General features: G+C 35.5%; 1 protein-coding gene across 8 annotated transcripts in view; it reads right to left on the reverse strand.

The window, feature by feature from the left end:
* The window catches only part of LOC143908712 (dorsal-ventral patterning tolloid-like protein 1), a 297,226-nt gene that overhangs the window by 225 nt on the left and 284,987 nt on the right, over window positions 1-12,014 (reverse strand). For all 8 annotated transcript variants that reach the window (XR_013260224.1, XR_013260223.1, XR_013260222.1 and 5 more), the window contains one exon: window positions 1-4,411. This exon is cut by the window's left edge and continues 225 nt beyond it. Coding sequence is in view for 1 of the 8 variants with exons in the window: in XM_077426472.1 (XP_077282598.1) it covers window positions 4,392-4,411 (20 nt within the window). In the remaining 7 variants the exon portion in view is untranslated. The remainder of the gene's footprint in view (window positions 4,412-12,014) is intronic.

Consider the following 12,014-nt stretch of genomic DNA (forward strand, 5'->3'; position numbering starts at 1 on the left):
GCGTGTGTGTGCGTGTGATGCAGTTATTATATGGATATAATTTCTTATATATGTCAACCGCTTAGAGATATTAAAAAGTGATTAAAATTATGTAATATATGATATATGAGAGAACATAAATTAATTAAATAAAACAAAAGTTAAAACAGTTAAATTGTCAAACACGGTTCTAAAGCATAATGCACAAATATCTAGAAACGATAACACTTTCAAATTTTAAAAATTTGATGCAATTTTATGTGTTAAGGCATTAATACATCTAGTGACATATCAATATTCAACTTTAGTGAAGGCTTAATTTTAAAGAGGTTTAACCTGCGGCAAGTGCCCCAAAAAACATTAAAAAGTTTTACAAACTTTTAATGACTGAAGTTTTGAGGTTATTATTATGTAAAACCATTCTCTCCTGTATACTTTGTTTTTTTTTCTATATTTTATGCAGACTCGTAAAAGAAAAATCAGCCGTAAGGCAGAGACGAGGGCAGGAATTCGTCTGCGTGTTGCGAACTTGCAGCAGCGTATTGGGAGCATATGTTAAATTCTTCGGATCTCTCGAGCAGCAGTACTGTTGAGAGCAAAAATGAACATGACAGAAAATTTGGCTGTGATACGGATTATGATGAGCTAGAAAATTTAACCAATCAGCCGGAGAGTGACAAAGGGTCCAGTATTACCGAGACACAGAAGAGCAGCCTTTGGCAGTGACGTTGAGTATGTAACAAATTCCTCCGAATGCTTTACACGATGATAATTGTTCGAGTCCGTCGAACTTAACTGCAATCTCCATGACAAACACAAAAATAAGTTCCTCGCTCCGCTCACGTTCAGGCCTAGTCGATCGACGCGATCACGCACCGTGAGACGCGTTGCGCTGCCCGATTCGTCGAAGCACCGGAGCGGCTGGTTCCGACACATGCATCGCCCCAATGAGCGAATAGCGATCCAGCTATCGGTGCGTGTTTGTTTCTGAAAACATTATCTTGGATTCAAGTAATTAAGTTAAGTATTGTTCGAGGGACCAGCAAATTACCGATTGTGCTTCGCTCGCGACTGTCTCGCACGTTCAAGATCTCCGCTGGCCGCAAACAAGATCTCTGCTCCGCGAAAAACTTCGAGCCAGAAGCTTCATCAAGATTTCCGCTCGCAAAAATAGGCAGCAATCAAGGACGGACACGAAGATTTCCGTATTTGCGGTGCACGATGCCTCGTGTAACGAATAAATAATTAAGTCTCATCCCTCTAGCGAGTCTACGGATTCGCGCTACATACGCTTCTCGCTCAACTCTGAGCGGAACTCAGCCTCAGGGCAATCTCGCCAAAATCGAAGCCCGAAAATTTTGGTCACGCAGATGTGCAGCAGAGGATTCCGGAGGTAAACCAATCATCCCTGAGCTACTTCCAGGACAACAACTTTGACGCAAACCGCGCAGCCTATCAAAACGTCCTCGACTACATGACGGAGTGTTTAGAGGAATTGGAGCCGGTCGTGAGTCCGAACCCACTTTTCTCGAGTTCGCGGTCACAATCGGTGGCATCCGCGTTTTTTCTCTCTCATCTTTTTCCCATTAAGTTGCCCCCGTTCGATGGTAACTACGACGACTGGGAGCAATTTTGCGATAGTTTTACGGCGTTAATTCGTAATAACAAGGATCTAAATGATTTCACTCATATGCATTTTTTAGCCTCATGTTTAAAGGGTCGCGCATCAGAGTGCATCTCTAATATCACTGTTACCGTAAATAATTTTGAAATTGCTTGGCACGCTCTGACCACGCGTTACGAGAACAAGCAAAAGTCTCTTGACGTACATATCTCCACGTTAATCGATTTACCAACTATCACACGCGAATCTGCTTCAGAGTTGCAGATCTTATATGATAAAGTTAATATCGCGGTAGCTTCCCTGAAAATTTTAAATTGCCGGTTCGACAAATTGTGGAACGATGTTCTTGTTCATTTCATTGTGCAAAAATTAGATCCAACAATGCGTAAGGCGTGGGACGTAAAGGCGAGCGATACCGATGCTTCGCAGTCATACGACGATCTTTGTCGGTTCCTTAAATCTTGTACTCGCGCGTTAGAAGACTGTGCGATCGTCTTATCTACCAAAACCGCTTCAAAACCCGTGACCGCCTCGCGAGTGCACGCCGCCACCGCTGTCGCCAATAACCCGACCCCGTGTCCGTTGTGTCAAGCCCAACATTTTATAAATCTGTGTCCTGCTTTTATCAATAAAAATGTTAAACGTTGTTTTAATTACTTAAGCGTTAAGCATTCCGTCCAGGAATGTTGGAGTAAATATTTATGTCGCGTTGTCATAAAAAACATCATACAATGTTACATTCTGACTCGGATTCTTGCTCCAGTTCCACGGGAACTGCGCCGCTTAATTGCTTGCCGCCTCAAATATCCGATTTAAAATCGATTACCGGTCCTACTGGCGACGGCGTAGGTCACGGTACGCGGTTCGTCCGGCTGCACCGCCGTAGTCAGGGCTACTCGATCAAGGCTCCAAGATGACGTTCATCTCGAAGAACTTAGCGCAAATCCTGCGAGTCAAACGCATTCGCATGCCAATTTCCATTTCCGCCGTCGGCGGAGTTCATGCAGGGATCTTTCAACACGCGACAAATATCTTCATTTCCCCGCGCGCGTTTCTCACCCCGTCGCTCTCGACAACCGCTTTTATTTTAAAATCATTGACCTCGTATACTCCGAAACAAAACGCGGATATTTCGTCACTCTCTTATCTCTCCGATTTACCGCTAGCAGACACGGATCCGACGAGTCCTGACCCCATAAATCTCATTATTGGAGCCGATCTCTATAATGAGATTATTCGCGATAGCGTTTGCAAGAGAGGAATCGGACAACTTTGTCGCTCAGAAATCCGTTTTCGGATGGGTCATCTCGGGACTCGTCAATTCGTCCGCGCTCAATGATCAATCTTCGGCAAAAATTCCTCGTGTTTTGACTCGTCATATTGTTTGCGCTTTCTCGCTCGAGGATGAACTTCGTCGTTTTTGGAAAATTGAGGAACTTCTGCGACAATCTATTCTTACGCCGCAAGAAAAACAGTGCGAGGAGGATTTTTGCTCGACTCACTCTCGCAATGCCGCAGGACGATATACGTCGTGCGTCTCCCATTCAAAAAAAGCCCTCCTCTCGATATCGGTGATTCACGATTTCAAGCTAAAAAAATGTTAAACGCGTTGATCCGCCGACTTCGCGATAAACCAGAAGTCGCGAAGAAGTATAAATGACTTTCTCTCCGAGTACGAACGCCTTGGGCACATGCAACCGGCACCGAGGTTTCAAGATAACAAACAAAGCGTCTATCTTCCTCACTACGGTGTGATTCGGGAAGATAGCGCTACCACGCGTCTTCGCGTCGTGTTCAACGCGTCGAGCATCACCTCCAACGGCACCTCCCTCAACGACCATTTGCATGTTGGTCCAAAAAAACAAACATATATCTCGTCGATAATCTCGCGATAGCGACGATACAAATACGTCTATTCGGCCGATATAGTTAAAATGTATCGCCAAATTCTTGTGGATCTTCGCGATATAAACTAAGACAGGCCGTTTGATTTTGAACCTTATTGTTAACTTATTTTATTATTACTATTAAAATTTAGCAATTATTATTGTACAAACAACCTTCACCCGACGCGGCCGGGTCTATAGCTGCCGGGACTCTAAATTTAATATTTATTACTGGGCGCCAACCAATCATTATAATAAACCAATTATTATAAAATAAAAGTATACATGAACAAATAGAAACTCAGGGGTGGATAGTTGGACAGACCCTCAAATATGAATTAAAAGTAATTACATTAAATTTGAATAATATATTATAATTCGTTTACAATTATTAGATTTCATTTATAATTTGTCTCAAGTAGGAGAATACAGATTAAATAATATATGTTACTTACAATACGATTGCCGATTACAATTCCTTCTCAACAGATTCTTACTCACGATCAACAATCGCTTCCACAATATAATGTCTCTCATCACCGAATAATCGACGGTACAATTGCAGCAGGTGAACGACGGCAGTCCGACTTATCGGGGGAACAACTCCCGGAATTACAGTGAATCGCAGTACGGCTTTCCGGAGAGTAAATTCTCCAGCAGTCCGGTGCTCCGGCAGAGGCCCAGCGTGAGCTGGATAGTTAGCGCGTGCGCATCTCATAAATTTCACCGGTGGGCCGGTTGCTTAGGTCGCAAATATTCGGGCAGCCCCGTCGGCTTTCTCCGGGGCCGGTTGCTTTGGCGTCCTTGTCCGCCTTGTTGGTCGAGTCTGAGTGCGGTTAATATATCGCTATCTCCTTTTCGCCTTTACATTCAGCTGGCACGGGTTGTTCCCCACCGATAGTCTATTTTATACATCGTCCACCTTAAATTTTGTGTAACGTTTCTTACTCGCCTGAGTCAATTTAAATAATCATTTAAGTATTATTACATACGGTATTGCATATTATACAAAACATTTTAGGTGAGGTCGTTTTAGATATTGATATTATACGTTATATAGAACACATTATATAGAGTTATTTGTGAGGTACCGCATCTGAAGTATCGGTATTACACATTTTGGATAGAATATAGAATAATAGAATAATATCTGTATATAGGAACTCCCGACGAGTCGGATCACGTCGATGTTGAGAGGAATATAATACTGTTACATTCTCCCCTCTCAAACCTCAACGTCGTAAGTGATTATGGATGTAGGGATTATAGATGTGAGGAATTTCCTAGAATTTGTCGAGGGAAGTGACTAGTTTAGAGTCGACTCAATTTTGTCGCTCTGATTTCAAAAATGGACATTACGATCGCGAAACCTGTAGTCTCGCCTGAAACATTTATTTGAGTACATTGCGGCCTTAAACTCTCAATTCATCATATTATTTGTTATCATATTCCAAAGTTGGAGGTGACATGTAAGGATTAAGATAACAACACAAATTATGATTATGTGTTCATTAGCGAAAAATTGAACACGGAAAACGTTACTTATTGACTGTTGCGTGGTTAGAATGTCTGTCATACCAACATGATGTAGACGCACATGATCATGCGTAGTGACGTAAAAGTACATGTAATTACAGTAATAGTGCAGTATAACGGCAACCTGTCCTATAATACTTTAATTATGCGCTATTATTTGACTTTGTATTTATATAGACTTTTCAATATACCAATTATTTTCTGTTTAAAAAAAAGCATTAACTCTATTTCTATTATCTTTCTTAACCATATAGTTAAAAAAGATAATAGAAGTAGAGTCTATGCTTCTTAAAGCAGAAAATAGTTGGTATATTGTAAAGTCTTATAAATACAAAGTATAATAAATACAAGTCAAATAGCGCATAATTAAAGTAAGGCGCCGGACTATTATAGGACAGGGTGCCGTTATACTGTATTATTACTGTAACTTCATATACTTTTACGTCACTACGCATGATCATGTGCGTCTACAATATGTCGATATAACAGACAATTTAACCACGCAACTATCAATTTCAGTACTTAATAACTCTTTTTCTAATTGCGAGCGACAATTTTAACTTATAGATTAATGTTTTATGCACCAAAATACACAAACTTGTGAAATTTTAGCCAAATTGGTGAGGAAGCCCTCTTCTTTAAATTACCTTTTTTAAACCACATTTGACTGCAATAATTAAATTATTTATTTTATATTTAACCAATTAATAATTTTTAAAATATAAGTAAAATAATTTACCTGAAACTATTTATTTATTATTAAAAAAATTAATAATTATTTTCTACTAATTATTAATTTTTTAATAAATAGTAATTTATTTTTGATAAACTATTAATTATTTTAATAATAAAGAATATTATTCTACTAATTCATCCTCAGTCCTATTACTCGTGTCCGAGCGTGGTGACTTCTCTTCATATACATGTGTTGCGCACATAGATTATACACATTGTTTTATGGGACCTACAGTTTAACGCCGATTCCGAATGGTTTTTTTTTAGAAGTGTTTATGGCAAGAATACTCTCGGTCGTTTGCCATTGCCTTCCGAGTGGAGAACGAGCAAATATGTATAATTTTTCTAGCTCTACCGGAGCTCGAACCCGGGACTTCGGCTCAATAGACCAATGCGCTGTCTACTAGGCCACGCTCGTCCTCTACTAGTTACCAGTTTACAAAAAAAATTAATTCATTTTTACCTAAATATTAACTTTCACAAACTAGAAATTTTTCTTTGACAAATTACCAATTTTTTAAATAATCTACATATAATTCACTTTTACTTAAATATTATTAATTTTTATGTAAATAATAATTTTTTTGTGATTAATTATTAATTTGCTAATTCAATAAAATTGTAATTTGTTGTTATTTTGCTAATTTTGTAAATAATAAAAAAATAAAAAATAAAAATTTTTTTGCCGATCTCTGCTTAATACTACAAAATGCGTGATATCAGTACAAAATTACCTTTTTCAAAAAAGGTAAAAAAAAGCGCCAAGTACACGCAATGTATTTTGTAAATTCAAAAATCCAACCTAAGTGGTAGCTTTATTTTTTCTTCACAAAATTATATTACCTAACTCAACTCAAGTGACATACATTAAAAAAAAAAATGTAAAATCTTTAAATTAAATTGCGCCAATTGCAAAGAAAATATGTATATTGCTTTGAAAAATAATTGTTGTGCAACTATTTTTAAAAAATAAAACTTGTTTGAAAACGCGATAAGACATTGAGGGGAAAAGGGTGAATGTTGCCATCTATGATGTTTCATGGGAGGTACTAGCGATTTTGTAAACTCACTTCAGTTGGCGAATCTAGTTCCCTAGAAAAATTGTATAACGTAAAGCGCTAGAGGCGCGACTTATCGATATTCAATTCATGTAATTGCCGCGTGAAGAAGAAAGCGCGCGTGCATGCACAAGCTTGCGGCCCGGGCAACCGGCGTTATTCGTTTCTTGTTTATCAATAAGTGAAGACATGTTTCTGACTTTCTGCCGTATATTCTGAATTCGGTATTGTATTAATGTGAGTCGTTCTGACGATAAGTTGTGAAACTCTAAGTAATCGATTGAGAAGTACGAGAGGATCCGAGGGACTGTAATGAGAAGTACGAGACGATCCAAGGGACTGTAATTGACGCACGGCCGGCACGGCAGAACCAGGGCTCGATTTCATTCTCAAACGTCTGAGAGATCGACGCCATTACTCCGTTTCTTGATGATGACGATATGATATGGATAAATGAAAAGGAAACGACTCTTTTAGAAGTGCATCCACACACGGTGGACACCAGTATTCAGGTAACTCTTAGATTTCTGATAGAAGCCATCGATCACGACTAAGATAAAGACTGTTGGAAACGTCTACAGTCTACTCGATCTTTGGTTTCAGAAATCTCGAGAGATCTACCGTCCAGTAATATTCAGGTAACTCTTAGATTTCTGATAGAAGCCATGATCACGAATAAGATAAAGATTGTCGGAAAAGTCTACAGTCTACTCGATCTTTGGTTTCAGAAATCTCGAGAGATTTACCGTCTAGTAAAGGACGTTTAACAGGCTTCCGCGCTCTAGCGAAGCATTGATTGACCGGAACAATAATCGTTCTTTTCACTTGAGTACTCAAGATATTTATTTACGGGTTGCAACCATTTTTTGATTGTTCATTCGTGCTATTTTATTTTGGCCAAGTAAAGTAAATTATGCAAGCTTGCGATGTGTTTGATTCTATTTTTTGTGATAATTAATTTCACATCTTTCTCGATACATATTTGCGAAGAGATTCATTTATTTAATCAATACGAATTATAATGCGTGAAATGTTTAAGATAAGATGTATATTGCTTCAATTGTTCTGAAAGAGATTTGTTAACGTATTTAATGCTCATTTATTCAGAAATTATAATTAAAGATTTAACACACAATACATCGATTTATGTGAAATACTTTGAAATCTTCGATGCGTTTTCACTAATTGATGTTGAATTAATGCGTTTAATGAAGATTACTATTCAACGCGTTATTCATTTATAAATTGTGTATGAATGATTATTTTAGTTAATTATTGATTGTGATATCATTTTTTTGTCATGTCTAATAGTCTTTTCAGTGATTAAATAATTTAAAGATACATTCAAAGTTATCATAACATATTAATTCTTTCTTTATCATTACCTTGTAATATATAATTATTTTACGTTTCAAGTTTCAAATTGAGATCATACATTCAACTAATGTTTATATTCCTTTCATTGAACGGACTATTACAATGTGAATTATATATTGATTCTGGATTAATGTGATTATTGAATTTTGCCATAATGGTTTATGAATATAATTGAAAATTATCCTGCTATATTCTCTAAATATATTCTATTTTGTCAATAATTAAAACTCAGTGTTTCCTTCACCGCCATAGCCCACGATCTATACGGGTTGTGTACATTTTTTGGTCCTTCGAGCCGGATACACGGCAATCAGTTAATATAAATATTTAAAGTAAAAGTAATAAAATACTGGAATACAGTCATATGGTGTGAAAGAAAGCACGAAGTAAGATAGAAACAAAACTTTGTGTACAGTGCAGTTTGCAAAATCGTTTTCTTTACTCGTGAAATATTTCATACGATTATAATCATGAGGATGGAACATATCATTAGTAAGATAGAGCAGCTTTTAGCGCTCAGTAAATCAATAACTGATTCCTATAATAACTTGGTAAGGATTGGCTCGACTAACGTCACCAATCAACGTATTCACAATCGGCTGTCAGACCTCAAAGATGATTGGAATCAGTTCTCTCTAATTCATTATGCTATCTCGGTTTCAATCCTTGAACTTTTAATTGAAGAACAAGTAGAAGTTCATAATCATTCTTATTTTGATGAAAATGTATATAATGCCACTAAAGAGAGTTATCTTGAGGCGCTTGGAAAATTTATTTCCCTGCTTGATTTAGATCAGACTTCAGTGACTGGGTCATCATCTACACAAACGATCTCTCTTCCTAGTACCAATACACATTTCTTTCCACATACAAAGTTACCTCAAATTGTGATTCCTCCATTCAATGGAGAACCAGAAAAATGGCTTCCTTTCAAAGGACTCTTCGTTTCAGTAGTGATTGATAATTCTCACATACCAGATATTGAAAAATTGCAATATTTAAAAACCCTCTTAAAAGGTTCAGCTTTTCAATTGGTACAACATACTACGTTGACGGCGGACAATTTTAAGAAAACTTGGGATTCACTTACAGCGTTTTACGAGAACACTCGGTTACATGTTAACACTACATTACAATCCTTAATGAATCTTAAACGTATGACGAAAGAGTCCGCTAAGGAAATTGAGTTTTTATATTCTAACATAACGCAACTATATCGTACTTTTGAAACTTTGGAGCGTCCAGTCAATACGTGAGACAATTTCTTAGTCTTCATATGTTCACAAAAATTAGATTCAGAAACTGCTAAATTATGGGAATCTAAATTAGGCTCATCTAAAACTCCTCCTTTGTGGACTCAATTCAAGGATTTTTTATTTGAGCGTATGTCGTCCTTACAATCATATGAACGGTCTCAAAATGTTAAAATTCTGCAACCAACGAAGCAATCGACAGCAAAAGTAAATTATCAAGGGAATTCAAACGATACTTGTAATCTGAGGAACCAGGTTCGAGTCCACTAGAGCCATGAAGCATGGAATGTTTTTCCGATAGCTGTGCCTCTCCGTGCAAGATAGGCTCTTGTGCGGAGAAAACTAGGCTCCGTCTTTTGGAAAGAGACGTTAAGCCGTTGGTCCAAAGGGTTAAAGTGAGAGAAGAAGGATAGTATTGGTAGTAGATTGCGAACCCTGCGGGGATATGCAATAAATTACGAATTTTACAGTACAGTCTTTTTTTACATATATTATACACTGTAATTCGTTACTTTTTAATTTCTATATTTTTGCACCAAGTACCTACCGCGCCTGACTCGCATTGCCGTTGATTATTTATTTCTGTATATGTCTTCGCATTCATTTTAGTTGTAATTTTGCAAATCGGTGTCTTAGAATTATAATTAAAAGCTGCCCACATCATCAAAAATCCACCTTCGCTGCTCATGGCAACATTTTTTCTTGTTATTATTGGCATGATTTGGGACAAGTAATTAGTTGCAAAATATATCAATGAAACTATAGAAATTTTATATTTTGTTTTGTAAAAAAACTTATTTAATTTTAAAAAATTATTATTTTGTGGTTTTCTAGTAGAATCTAATTTTTTATTGTTCTTAAACATTTTGTTACCATTATTAGTTTATATTGTTAAAATATATAATTTTTTTATTAAAAACCAAGCATGGATCTATAGAAATTTTGCTGTATATTAATACTATAAAAAACATATTAATTTAACAATTATTAATGTTTTTAGAATAATATAATTGTGAAAAATATGTACGAGTAAATATAAATTAGAAAGAAGTTCAGTTATTTGGCAAAAATTTATTTAGATACGTAATTTTCAAATAAAGAATAAAGAAAACATATTTATAAGCATTTTTTAAATCTAAATATATAATTATGTGCAAAATAATAGCACCGGCTGCAAAAATGAAAAAAATTTTAAATTTTAACAAAATTAATTAACCAAAAATTACTTTATTCTATTTATTAAATACACGTGGTCTGTCTAAAAAGTAATGAGATTGAATTTTTTCTCAACAACTGGTAACACTGTAAAAACGAGACTACAGTTGACCGAGAGCTACATTCATACTCTACCTTCAGTTAAAATTTCAATTTGATAACATTAACACATGTGATTCTATAATCATTTGTATAACTGTATGTTTGGATGACGCGTCACAAAAATAGAACACAAAAAAGTCGAGCAGTATGTAATTATGTAATAGTATATTAACATTTACATAGGACATTTTTCATATAATCTTATCTTTCTTCAAACATTAAGAAGTTAAAATAGATAAATAAAACTAATATATAAATTTTAAAATTAATCTCTGATTTCAAAGATCTATACATATAATTGCACAAAATAATTTTTCATTAATTTTTTTAATTTATTTATCTTATTACATTTATTTTTTTTTAGTTATTTTTTATCAATATCTTCCTAAATATGATAAAATGATTTGGAAAATATCCTTTTTTTAGATAATTACTATTTATATTCATATTTATATTTATACTATTTATGTGTTGAAACAACTTATCAAGTTATAATAAAATTATGAACAGATAATGTATATCTTTGAATTATAGTTGTTGCTTAATTCTTAATTTATGTTTTATATACAGGGTGTATTAGATCACCCGTTCCATCCGATTTTTACGTAAACGCGAGATGAGCATTATATAAGCGAGTGCAATATTACAAGTATGTGGTTTGAGAATCTAAGTAGGAATAACAAAGAGATATTAGTGAACATATGCGATGACAAATTTAAAATGGAAAAAAAAAGGTGTTAAATAGATTATGGAAAAGGAGAAAGGAATGCTATAGAAAAGATAGGATAAAGGAAAAGAAAAGAGAGGAAGAGATAATTTAGGAAAGAGCGTGAGTAAGGACAGTAATGGAAACAGCTTTAGAGCGGTTGTAAAAAAAAAAAAAACAATGTATAGCGGCGGGTATATAAAGAAGAAAGATGGATGATGTGTGGATGGATATGTGTTTTAAGTAAGAATTGTGAACCAAATCCTTTTTTGGCGTATAGCTGAAATAAAGACGTATATACGTAAACGCGAGATGAAGTTAGACAGAAATTTTAAGCCCTAAATCCTATCTAAAGAATCGAATAAAAGTATTTTCGTTTTCCGGAACTGACCGGAAGTAGTGACAACTGGGATTAACTTTGAAATCTTAAATGGAAACATTTGTCGTGCAAGCAGGGTATCACTGGACAGAGCTTGAAAAAAATATCTTTTTTTTTACATAATCTCAGTATCTTTAAACGTTGACGAAAAACGACTAGAAAAT

Source organism: Temnothorax americanus, unplaced genomic scaffold (assembly GCF_048541705.1).
Source record: "Temnothorax americanus isolate GAGA-0224 unplaced genomic scaffold, ASM4854170v1 Scaffold112, whole genome shotgun sequence".
NCBI lineage: Eukaryota > Metazoa > Arthropoda > Insecta > Hymenoptera > Formicidae > Temnothorax > Temnothorax americanus.